The sequence below is a fragment of the Ruditapes philippinarum genome, unplaced genomic scaffold (assembly GCF_026571515.1).
Source record: "Ruditapes philippinarum isolate M1 unplaced genomic scaffold, ASM2657151v2 ctg3150_1_1_1_1, whole genome shotgun sequence".
NCBI lineage: Eukaryota > Metazoa > Mollusca > Bivalvia > Venerida > Veneridae > Ruditapes > Ruditapes philippinarum.
The window spans coordinates 86084-99968 of record NW_026862559.1 but is presented as its reverse complement, the minus strand read 5'-3'; the positions used below and the strand labels follow the sequence as shown (position 1 = coordinate 99968).

The 13885-nt window shown below is 30.4% G+C and overlaps 1 protein-coding gene across 2 annotated transcripts in view; it reads right to left on the bottom strand.

Moving 5' to 3' along the window:
* Positions 1-5991: 5991 nt before the first annotated feature.
* LOC132719428 (ATP-binding cassette sub-family A member 2-like) overlaps positions 5992-13885 on the bottom strand; it is a 51965-nt gene continuing 44071 nt past the window's right edge. For both annotated transcript variants that reach the window (XM_060703191.1, XM_060703192.1), the window contains exons 34-44: positions 13519-13642; positions 12338-12470; positions 11767-11890; positions 11027-11098; positions 10317-10423; positions 9607-9748; positions 8869-9003; positions 8371-8474; positions 7578-7665; positions 6780-7025; positions 5992-6301 (exon numbers count right to left, since the gene is read on the bottom strand). In XM_060703191.1, coding sequence (XP_060559174.1) covers positions 6128-6301; positions 6780-7025; positions 7578-7665; positions 8371-8474; positions 8869-9003; positions 9607-9748; positions 10317-10423; positions 11027-11098; positions 11767-11890; positions 12338-12470; positions 13519-13642 — 1449 coding nt within the window. In that variant the 3' untranslated portion in view covers positions 5992-6127. The remainder of the gene's footprint in view (positions 6302-6779; positions 7026-7577; positions 7666-8370; positions 8475-8868; positions 9004-9606; positions 9749-10316; positions 10424-11026; positions 11099-11766; positions 11891-12337; positions 12471-13518; positions 13643-13885) is intronic.

Here is a 13885-nt window from a genome sequence, read left to right as displayed (position 1 = left end):
TTTGAATTTCTGAATATATTTAAATGCCATTATGTTTGTAATGTTTTGTACACGGACAATCTTTAAATATGACATTTTTTAAATGGATAAGTCATGCCTTCTACTACCTTTAAGGTCTTTTCTAGTAGATGTTTTCATTGCCTTCTTAAGTTATAGCCATACCTACAATTAGAAGAACTTCTTACGAATACAAACAGAACGTGTAAAGCGCATTACAACATAAATATTACTATTGCGAACTTTTGGAAGGAATTTGAATTTGACCATCTTTTGAATTTCATGAAAAAAAATCTTGAAAGATTTTTCCAGCATTCTAAAGGATTTGAAAGTTAACTAATCCCGTTTGCGTCTACAGCTTTCTTTTTCTAGACATTGAATCAATTTGAAGGTATTAAATTGTAATGGCTAAAGTTATAACAAGAGGGCCATGATGGCCCCGAGGTCGCTCACCTGTATATAGCCCCCCCCCCCTGGGCCAATTTTTACCCAAGGGCTTTTATTTGAACAGACTTGGTAGACACCAATAAGAAGATGTTTCATGCTAAACATCTAAGTTCTAGCTCATTGGGTTTTTTAAAAGAAGATTTTTAAGTTTTTACTATACACATATAGTTAAAAACAATAACACCCCTGGGGCAGGGCCAGTTTTGACCCCCGGGCTTTTATTTGAAGAAACTTTGTGGATATTTATTTAAAAATGTTTCATGTATAATATCTAAACTCAAGCTATTTGGGTTTTTTCAAAGAAGATTTTTAAGTTTTTGCTATACACATATAAGGAAAATCAATGACCCCCGGGGCGGGCCAGTTTTGACCCCAGGGCTTTTATTTGAACATACTTGGTAGACACCCATTAGAACATGTTTCATGCTAAATATCTTAGCTCTAGCTCTTTGAGTTCTTTAAAAGAAGATTTTTTAAGTTTTTACTATATGCATATAGGGAAAATCAATGACCCCCTGGGGCGGGGCCAATTTTGACCCCAGGGCTTTTATTTGAACAAACTTGGTAGACACTCATTAGAAGATGTTTCATGTCAAATATCTTAGCTCTAGCTCTTTGGGTTCTTTAAAAGAAGATTTTTTAAGTTTTTACTATATGCATATAGGGAAAATCTATGACCCCCTGGGACAGGGCCAATTGTGACCCCAGGGCTTTTATTTGAACAAACTTGGTAGACATTCACTAGAAGATGTTTCATGTCAAATATCTAAGCTCTAGCTCTTACGGTTCTTTAAAAGAAGACTTTTTAAGTTTTTACTATATGCATATAGGGAAAATCAATGACCCCCCGGGGCGGGGCCAATTTTGACCCCAGGGCTTTTATTGAACAAACTTGGTAGACACTCACTAGAAGATATTTCATGTCAAATATCTTAGCTCTAGCTCTTTGAGTTCTTTAAAAGAAGATTTTTTAAGTTTTTACTATATGCATATAGGGAAAATCTATGACCCCCTGGGGCAGGGCCAATTTTGACCTCAGTGCTTTTATTTGAACAAACTTGGTAGACACTCATTAGAAGATGTTTCATGCTAAATATCTTAGCTCTAGCTCTTTGGGTTCTTTAAAAGAAGATTTTTTAAGTTTTTACTATATGCATATAGGGAAAATCAATGACCCCCTAGGGCGGGGCCAATTTTGACCCCAGGGCTTTTATTTGAACAAACTTGGTAGACATTCACTAGAAGATGTTTCATGCCAAATATCTAAGCTCTAGCTTTTACAGTTCTTTAAAAGAAGATTTTTTAAGTTTTTACTATATGCATATAGGGCAAATCAATGACCCCCGGGCCGGGGCCAATTTTGACCCCATGGCTTTTATTTGAACAAACTTGGTAGACACTCACTAGAAGATGTTTCATGCCAAATATCTTAGCTCTAGCTCTTTGGGTTCTTTAAAAGAAGATATTTTAAGTTTTTACTATATGCATATAGGGAAAATCAATGTCCCCCTGGGGCTGGGCCAATTTTGACCCTAGGGCTTTATTTGAACAAACTTGGTAGACACTCATTAGAAGATGTTTCATGCCAAATATCTAAGCTCTAGCTCTTACGGTTCTTTAAAAGAAGATATTTAAAGATTTTTCTTTCGGTTGCCATGGCAACCAGAGTTCTGCATGAAATGGAATTCTTTGAACAATCTTGATAGAGCTTCATACAAAGAGTATTCCTGCCAAGTTTCATTAACATTGGCCTTGCGGTATCATAGAAGATGTCCTTAGAATATTTAAAATGTGGACGGACGACAGACGACGGACGCCATTTGGTTGGCCATCCTAAAAGCTCACCTGCACTTTGTGCAAGGTGAGCTAAAAATAGATAAAAAATGTCTACAAATTTATGTGGGTATTTTATCTTTATTTATTTATATTATTGTATATACAAAGTAAAATGTTGTTATTCTTCAAATCTAAATCAGGATTAAAAACATACTTATTTTGTTGTTTTTGTTTCTTAGGAGCATGTGTTGCAAAGCCAGTGACCACTTTTCCAGAGGAATACTAAGGTTTTTGTCTAAGCATTAAACTTGTGTATAGAAATGACTGTGTTAAACAAAATATATAGAACAAATACTTTTGGATAAATAAAAAAAATATAAAATTGAAAATTGTTACACAAAATGAGCCTATGAACCCCTCTCGAAAAGAACAACAACAAAAAATAAAAAACATTGAATCTCAGTTATAAAGCACTCAAAAAGCTGAACAGTTCAAAATTGTAATTGTATATTATACACCATTAAAGCGTAAACATTAACACAACATCAAAAAGTATAATAGCACACTTTATTAACCACTGTATAATAAGTAATAGGATTTATCCCTCAAAAACTACATCTAAACCAATATGACAAAGACCAGACAGATCTTTTCTTTTTACATCAAAATTTAGCATTATTTAGAAGCTGGTTGTAATATTTCAGATAGCGACTTATTTAGTACACTGTATGTACATTATCCCTCATGAACAGACTCAATCAAACCGCAATATTCATGTAATTGTGTTGTGGTTAATGTTTCCCAGGGATCGCCCTTCTTTCAGATATTTAAACTGTTTCATTATAAATTAAAACAGTAATTCGATGTAAATAAAAGGCATAGAATATAAGCAATATGTTTATTACTTGTATACTGCAAAAAGTAAGATTTTCATTCTTTCTTCAAAGGGATTCCACTGATTTTTGTTTGACAAGATTGGACTAGAAATATTTTTTTCGAGATTAATATTCCATTTCATGTGAGTCTAAACCGACCAATAACTTGTGTGTAAAATTTCAGCCACTAACTCTGTGTTCCCAGTAAGATTAATTGTGAAAAATGACACAAAATTGAAAAGCGTGCACTCAAATTGGGCTAGGAGTTGTACAAAGATATGATTTTCAACAATGTATTTCCTAATTATTTGTTACATTTAGTTTTGTTTCAAGTGCGGCAGCCGATTTATGTGCGAAATTCAACTTTTATGTTTTAGGCTTTTGGATTTCAGTAGAGAATCTTTAAAAACACTAGTTTGCACGTACGTACCTTTAAAACATTTTCTTATTCTTCAATAATTTATTATATTGATATAATCATTATATTATACAAAATAAAATGTATTAACAATAAAGAAGCTTACTGGTTAACAATAATTTACATCTGAAAAATATGTAATAATTTATATATACATATCAGGCTATATAATATCAATATCACAATGTTTAATAATGGACGGATATCATTTATATGACAGTGTTCCACATGAAATAATAACAAATAAATCATAAAAGAAAATAATAATAATAAATTAAGAAAAAAAATCAAAATGTACAAACACACAAGTTGATTAAGTATATAATTTGTAAACAGTCTTCTACCACATTTCTTATGTTTTAAAAGTGTATGTTAAGGAAACATTAAGTGACTCGACTGAGTTTTTTTTACATGACCTGACTAGAGATATTTGTTGTGCGGGGATCTCTGTACTATATAAGTCTGGTATTATAACTCATGTGAACAAATTCAGATCATTCTATCACTTTATTTTCTCAGTATAATCATTTAAATTTTAAAACGGGTCAAAAACTAGATAAGTGTTTAATCAAAATTGGTAAAAAATATCATTTCCAATTTAATTTGAGTATATATCTGTTTTACCTTTTACATATTTTCCCTGTTTAAATTCCCCGATTGAAAAAAAACTATATACTAATTTCAAATTTCATTTATTAATTAAGGCATTTTTTTATTATCGAACTGGAACTCCTTTAAGATGATTTTCTATAGGAATAATTACTTCTTAATTCATTCATTCAATCTATAAAATTGAGAAATCACAACCAATCATAACCCAATCAATCAGGCAGTCTGCAACATTTTGAATTAACCGCTTTTTTGCGTTACTTATGAAAGTAACAATCTACCCATCAATAAACAACAATCTATTTTAAAATAGCTTGTTCATAATATGGTTCATATTGAACACATGGTTGGAAACCAAATTCTAATTAATTCTACAAAAACTGTCCCGAAAACAGTTCAAATTAGATAAATAAATTACAAAACAAGGGAAAAGTAAATAAACATATAAATAAATAAAAATATATATATATATATATATATATATATATATATATATATATATATATATATATATATATATATATAATCTTTACGCAATTTCTTAGAAAAATTAATACTAACACCTCAAACAAACAAAAAAAAAACCTGCAAACATGTCATAAAAAGAAGCTCACTCCTAGTCAAAAATTGGGAAACCTATTATAGGAAAAGAAACTCCATATAAATATCTTGTTGTAACAAAGACATGTTCCTTACAAATATAACATGCATTTAAAAATTTGATCATATAGTAAGATGTTCCACACTAACACATCTAAAACTATTAATGACACATCTTCAGTTTGTAAATTTCATAAATGCTGATTGATAAAAAGAGTATTTTGAATAGTCTAAAGAAATGAATTCACAGAAAAGGTTCTATACAATCCTGTCATTGACAAGGAATATATATATTTTATAAATAAGGAATGCTCCATTCAAACATAGGATTTTTTACAAACATTTCAAACAACAGAAATGTTCCATTAATTCATGCAACAGTGGAATAAACAGAATGCTACAATCTGACATGTTACATGAAAGGAATGTTTTAATCAAAATGTTATATGAAAAAACATTTTAATCGAAAGGACCATTTCAATCAAACACATGTTATATGAAAAGATCATTCCAATGAAACATGTTATATGAAAATAACATTCTTACAAACATGTTATACGAAATAACATTCTTACAAACATGTTTTATGGAAATAACATTCTTACAAACATGTTATAGGAAAATAACATTCCTACAAACATGTTATATGGATATAGAATTCTTACAAACAAGTTAAAGGAAATAACATTCTTACAAACATGTTATACGAAATAACATTCTTACAAACATGTTTTATGGAAATAACATTCTTACAAACATGTTATATGGATATAGAATTCTTACAAACAAGTTAAAGGAAATAACATTCTTACAAACATGTTATAGGAAAATAACATTCTTACAAACATGTTATATGGAAATTACTTTCTTACAAACGTGTTATATGGAAATAACATTCTTTCAAACATGTTATAGGAAAATAACATTCTTACAAACATGTTATATCAAAATAACATTCTTACAAATATGTTATATGGAAATAACATTCTTACATACATGTTATACGAAAATAACATTCTTACAAAGATGATTTAGGAAATAACATTCTTACAAACATGTTTTATGGAAATAACATTCTTACAAACATGTTATAGGAAAATAACATTCTTACAAACATGTTATAGGAAAATAACATTCTTACAAACATGTTATATGGAAATAACATTCTAACAAACATGTTATATGGAAATAACATTCTTACAAACATGTCATAGTAAAATATTATTGTTACAAACATGTTATATTGAAATATCATTCTTACAGACATGTTATAGGAAAATAACATTCTTACAAACATTTTATATGACAGAATCATTCTAATCATAAAATATGTTACATGAAAAGAACGTTCCAATCAAACATGTTCAGTGAATGAACATTTTAATCAAGCTAAAGGTGAAACATTTCAAACATGTAGCAAGTTGTCACCAGACGACACATGGAGACGAGGTTGAAGTTCTATCAATGACTCATCATCAAGGTCATCATGTATACAACCGGAGTCCTGTAGTGGTTCACTGTCGTCTGCAGTGTCTTTCATTATAGACTCATTTTCTTCCATTGCAAAATTTATGAACACCTGAAGAGGAAATTTATCAAAACTATGAAATAAAAAAAAATAAAGCTTTCAAACAACTTTGTTTCTTAAATTAATACCTTAAGAAAGCAAATGAAATTTTTACCTTTAGCAGAACTGTATTTTAACCACAATCATCCCGAGAAGATAAACACAATATAAACTGATATAAACAGGTCGTAGATTTCAGTTTGTATTCAAGATTTCAATAAAGCTGTTTTATTATGATTACTTTAAATAAATTCAGCATTATTTTCAACACTTTTTACATATTCATCCTGTAAAATGGACTCCTTTTTGCTAATAAACAAATGTGCAAATATAACATTGAACAGATGTGCAACCTGGTCTAATAAATGATACTCTTAAAATACTTTTCTATAAATAGAATAAATGAAGCTCTATAAATAGATGATGTTCTATTATTAGACAATGAAGTTATATAAATAGATCAAGTTTAATTAATATTCCATGCACTTACATTATCAAGAGAGTTTTGATTTACTGTGTAGTCAGCAACACTCAGATAGGCTGGAATATCTTTCAGCACTTTATACACATCTGCTAGGTCAGAACAAGTTATCTTCAAGTCAAACACGAGGTTCCGGTGCCCTTTATACCTGAGCTTGGAACCAGACATGTTTGAGAGAATATAGTCCTCTACACTTTGACCAGCCTGTTCTGATTCTAGGACAACAGTTACAGTATATCCATTTGCATATTTATCCTGTAGGTAAGACAAAACAAATCAATTATTAACAAACAAGAATATAGGATTACATAAATGCAGTGTCAATGGTAAAAACATCTCCAGTTAGACAGGGACTTTAAGCCCCGGCCAATGGATATGCACTTAAATTATTCAAAACAAAGTTCTCAACAATGATAATTCTTCTTTTTTAACTATGAATTTGGTAAATTTTATGCATATGCTACTTCCACTGATTTATTATCATATCAAGCATTGGTAAGATTTTCCATATTTAAAAAGGGCCATATTTCTGTCAAAATCCATGCAAGTGTTTAACCTAGACAATTATCTCCTATTATGCTCTAAAATAAGTTCCCACTCATAGTCATTCCCTATGGTACTTCTGGAGATACCAACTTGCAAGCAAAGCATAAATGAAGTGTGGCGCCGAGACTAGGGCGACTAAAACAGGTCTCCATATTCTTTGAAAACTCAAGTTAAAACAAATAAATTTTAACCAATCTAAACTTATATGCAATGTTGAAACAATGATGAAATTGGTATATAACTTTGAAGCTTGTGTAGTACCTTTAAATGCTGGACACTGCCAAGACACTTCAATTGTCCTTTAGCCATTATAGACAATCTAGAACATAAGGTTTCACATTCTTCCATGCTGAAATAGTATGCAAATTTCAGTTAAACACATGTTTCTAAAATATCATGCAAATTTAGTTGACAACATTTTTTTCAAGCTGAAATAACATGCAAATAAAGGTTAGCACGTATATGTTGTATTTAAAAATAAAATGGATTGCAGTATAGTAAAACATTATTTTTTTTAAAAAAAACTATGTCTTTGCAAAGCACCACTGAATACACTTCTTTGTGCTGAAATAACAAAGTCTTTTTAAGGTAAGTAAAATTATACAGGAGCAAGTTGGTAAGTATATTGATAATTAAAGCTAAACATGTTGACCACTCTACTTGCATCACACAAAAATGTGTGTAAACTCTAGAGCAATGTGAGCCTACAATAGTAAAAGTTTGATTGTACAAGATTAGATGGGGAAAAATCCCAAATTTGCCAGAGTTCCGGATAAGGTTTATAGGTTCAATACCTCTCTAAAGCACATGTGTATGTTACAGTATCAATTCACCTACCTATGTGAGGATACGTCTTTAGGGGTAAATACCTCTCTAATACCTCTCTAAAACATGTGTACATATTTGGGGATAATAACTAAAGGGTCAATACTTCTGTTATACCTCTTTAAAACACATATACATCTACCTATGTGAGGATAACGTCTATAGGGGTAAATACCTCACTAATACCTCTTTAAAACACATGTTCATGTTACAGTATCAGTTCACCTACCTATGTGAGGAAAAGACAACAGATGTTCCAGCTTGTACAAGTCTCTGTATAACGTCCCAGAGAAACCTTCGGGAATATGGGTCCATACCAGATGTAGGCTCATCCTACAATATACAAGTATCAGACCTTCTAAATAGTGAATAAGTAACCACTGCAGGTTGCCGAATATGGTAAATTGCAATTATTGCAGGCCTTAATCCGATTCCTAAATAACATTTGCATGAGTTTTCTCAATGAACAGTGAAAAGTTTCCATACATATTATGCTGTGTATTAGAAAAGGCTTTCCAAAAAGAAATGGTAGTTAATAGTTTCAATAAATAATACCATCAGCATAAGAAAGGTATCCGATAGTTTCAATAAATATTTCCAAGCAAATGAGATAATGATGTTCATTTAGGGTAACAGCAGAGAATAGTTTCAATATTAATCACGTTGAGTATGAGAAGAAGGGTTTTCAATAACAGCAATGGAAGTGAATAGACTTGATAAAAAGTACCATGAGTATTAGAGAAGGGTTTCCAATTAGAGCAATGGCAGTGGATAGCTTCCTTTTGTTTCCTCCACTCAATGTTCCAGCAGATTTAGTTCTGTACTGTGTTAATCCTAACAACTTTAAACATCTCTCCACCACCTGAATATTAATAATGTGTTTTATAATATTAGACAATTATACAATAACTTGCACTCACTGACTGACATGTGTCGCTTTTAACTTGAACCCATCCATTATTATATTAACATGCACCTTATACCTTAGTAATGAATAAAATATTTCCTTTCATAAGAAAGACAAAATTTGATAATGTTTAAATCATTGTTTTAGAGCATGTTAGATGATTGTCACCTGAAGGAAGTAGCGCTGAATGTGGAAGCATTTATAATACATAAAGTAACAAAATAGTATTTTGATACACATACAAAATATTAAATCACTTTAACAGTACTAAATACCAGAAGGCTACAGAATCAATAAATGGTTTAGGTATATGGCAAATGTAAAACTTTTTAGAAAATTTAAGAGGAATTATGGCGAGTTTATACAAGAAATACAAACATTCATCTGGATGAAATTATAAACCTAGGTCATCTTAATTGATGCTTGACAACATGTCAAATCTCTGACAATCTTTCTATTTCATCTATTTCAAAGAATTCTACAAAACACCTCTACTGGAGATGATATAGTTACTATAGAAACAGTAAATAAAATTTGCAAAAGCAATAAAAAACCTACTTTTTTATGGTGTCTAACAGGTATTCCTCGTAGTCTGGCATACAGCTGAAGATGTTCTCTGGGTGTTAGTTCACTAAACACAGCATCAAACTGGGGACAATAACCTACACATTGCTGGATACCCCGTCCACCTTTCACAACACTGTTTAATAATGAAATATAAGTTTTTACTTCAATTACTGTTTAACTCTTAATCTCTGTCCACCTTTTACAACACTGTGAATGAAATAAAATCTCAGAATCATCAGTTTATACTTCACAACATTCTTAATAATGGCATATAATTTTAAAACAATCCAAAACTTTTCTAATCAATATCCTAAAAAATGCATAGCTGTTATAATTTACTCCCTAGTATATTATAACAATAGTTCCCTACAACTGGTCAAATACTAACCGTTAAACATTTTTGAAGGATTACAAAATTATAGAGTCACATAAACAAAAATTTAAGAGGTAAAATGGAAAAAATAAAAACTGACTCAAAACAGCAAAATTGAAATTGTTGCTTCCTCAGTATGTGTAAGACTGTTCATGGACTAGGACTTAACCCATTACTAAAATAAGATGACAAAATCAAAAACTTAGAAACATCTGATTCAGCAGATGTAGGCATACAGCAGTTATCATTTAACCTTAAATTTGACACGTTTGTGACAAAGGTGTCTGCTAATTTTCAAAAATACATATATGTATAATATCATTGTTACCTATGAGAGAGAAGTTTAGCATCACCACTTGTTGGTGTCAGATCTCCCGTCAGCATACGAAATGTTGTTGTTTTCCCAGCACCATTAACTCCAAGTAGACCAAAACACTGAAATATAAGTTAAGTTTATGCAATGCTTGTAATGTCAAGGATTTTTAGAAGACACACAACAAAACAAAAAAATCCAGCTTATGATTCCTAAAATTGCTAATGAACTGTTCCAAACATGTGAGCTAGAAAAGTCAAATTAAGACTTTCAGGAGAATAGGGATTAAAGAATAGTCAAACCTGTCAACAAAGGCCACCCAAGGGAGAAACAAAACATGGTCTTTACAGACAAATGGTCTTTATTTGGGGGTTATTTCATAAAGTTTTATCAATGAAGTGTTATCAAAAAGTTGTCATAAGGGTATTTTTATTCAGAAGTGACCTTTAACAAAGGTTTGACTGTAATGCAAAATCATCATTATTCCTGGGACACTTATTTTTGTGGTTTTTGTGGATGGGATAATCCATGAAAATATGACCAAATGGAATTTTATTTTGTCTGCTGGAAAAATATTTTTCTACATTATTTGCATTGTACTTTTTTTGCAAAAAATAGACAATGCACAAATTGAAGAACCCACAAAAACGGCATAAACCATGAAATTTCATGCCAACAAAATTGAATGAATTCACATAAATTGTTGAAATGGATAATATAACTACCTCTCCTTTTGGAATAGAAAAGCTCAGCTCTTTAACTGCCTGTATCTTTCCAAGTTTCCTCGTTCTGTACACCTTTAAAACCAGATTAAAATAAATGTAGTTAGTTTATAATACAAAATTTATTTTAATTCTATTGTACAAGAAGTTAAACACAGGTTATAGACACACTCTAGAATTGATTCCTGGAAGCAAACAGTACTGAGCAAGCAGGTGTAAAGTTTCATGCTCAAAGGAACATTATGGCATGCCCTCGATTAATTTTGAACCCATGCAACTATCGTCATATTCATGCTACATGGTAGAGGATTAAAACACTTAATTTGTCCATTTTCCTTTTTTTGCATATTACCAGAAAAAAACATAAATAATGTAAAATTTCAATATGGCATTAAGTTTTCAGCTTAACTGATAGAGGAAAACCCAAGTATATACCCCTTAGGCAGATATGTTTGTAGAACTGCAGATTTTCCATTCTCTGCATTGAAACTTAATAGTTAGCATACATGACTAGACTTGACATGCAGAATATGAATTCACAGTAGCAAGGAGAAACTGATTTGAAGTCATCAAGTTAAGTTGCCAAACAAAACAGACATCGAAGTTAACAGTTAAATCAGCACTTAAATGAACTTTGTTGTAAAAGACAATCTTCAAATTTGCTAATTGACTTCAGATGAACAAAATGCGATATCTAAATGCCATGAAAAAGAAAAACAAAACTTATAAATGATACAGCATACTTTACTAAGTTTCTCCACAGATAACAGTGTATCACTGTATTGTCCAATTAGAGTGTTCTCCCTTTCCTGTGCTACATCACAGTCAATACTGACGTCTTCACCATTAGAAATATTCTCCTTTATCCTATTAAACATATGAAATATTCTTCCTTGTGATCCTTTATACATTCAGAAATTCATTTTATTTCTCATAATTAAAAACTGTACAGTACTATACTGGTTACAAGTGTCAAGATGATTCAAAACAAATCAAGAAACCATACACCTGGGCAAAGACTGTTTATATACATGTACCTTTAATTAAGGCACTTAAATTCAGTCATCTGAATGGAAGTTAACTACTATCTTGCAAATTCTAGCAGCATGCTTGAAAAACTAGAAAAAAAACATTTACTTATGACTAGCTTTTTTATGAAACACTAAGAAAACATAAATATGTTTATGCATATTTAAAAGCTAGTGGGACAACTAAGAATGTCTGTTTTCTACATAATGGTCATTATTTTTTGATGGAATCAAGTGAATGTTTATCTGATACAGACATGAGCAGCATTAATTAACAATAAAATACCTGTTTTTGATGCAGAATCTATATTCACAAAGGATAGTAAAAATAAAAGATATAGCACCAACAATTGCCATAACAACCAGTTTCTTGCCAGTAACATCCCAACTTAATGCAGCCTGTATTTTACTTGTCTCACCTGTAATAGTTTTGTAGAAAGTATTATAATGCGAATTTAGACATCGACTACAATACCACAATGATAACTTCCCTTTTATTTTACTAGATGTACTGCAGAGTTTGTTCCCTTGGACACCACTTGAAATTTAAAGGCGCATTATTCCCCCAAAATATGTCTTTATTTTCATTTCTCAAAAGCTTTTAATATTTGGTGTACTTACATAGTTTCCAAAATGTTATTCAATATCAAATAACCTGAAACATCTTTTTCTTCTGTTGCTTTTTGGCAATAAGTACAGTTATAGTTATTTAGTATTTAGTCATTAAAATACTACTTTCCTTACAATTTGATATTTTCATGACAAAAAAGTTCACATTTAGTGCTATTTTATCCAGATAAAATGAATCGTATTCTAAAACCATTATTAAACCATTATAAAACTCATGCTTGCCCTCTCTAAAGAATTAAAATCTATTCATTTTGGAGACATAATGTGCCTTTCAACACAGAAATAACTTACAGGCATATTTAAATATTGACATTAAAACATTTGAATACATTGAGTGGGTTACCATAGATTCACCATATTATAGTATTATGTTCTTTCTAAATAATTTAGATTGTGTCAATTTCTGTTTTACAAAAAGAAACCATATTATTCTATTTTGCTATGAGTTTTTTAGCTTTATTTCTTTATCTAAGTCATAAATTTCATCCATTTCATATATATCAAATGTATTTTCAAATCAGTCGGGCAATAAGTTTGAAAAAAAAGATATGAAATACTTAGAGAAATAAATATATTTGTTTGGAGCTACAGCAATAAAAGTAATGGCTGACCTTGTTCTAAACTGGTGTAAAAGACTAATCACTTTTGGTCCCAGAATTTACAGGTTTTAGAAAAATGTAAATAATATAATACATAATAAAATTACATCTATAGTAAGTGATGTCATAAGTAATGGTTATTATCACATTTTTTAAGAAAAGATGTCATATGTCATGGTTAATGTCACATTTTAAGTAAGTGATGTCATGCTATTAATATATATGCATGTATACATACCTATATGAGAGTAGTATTCATTCTTGTACTGATTTATAGCAATATTCATCATTCCGTTACCTAGGCAATAGTTCGGAAACACCAGAAATATGTTGCTTAATACATCATTTACATGTGCTAAACTCTGAAAAATAAGGTATTTCATTATTTTGTCTTCATTCTGTTATAGATAAATAAGGAAATAAAAATTACTACATTTTTGAGGAAACATCAATGTTCAAGGAAGCACCTTTTAGTTATTATGAAATTATAATATATCACGCATTACTGTGTTTCTGAAAATTTTAAAATGATTTGGAATCTTCCTAATATGTTATCACTTTTCTTTCTCTCTTTATTAATATATTAGACAGGAATGTGACTCACA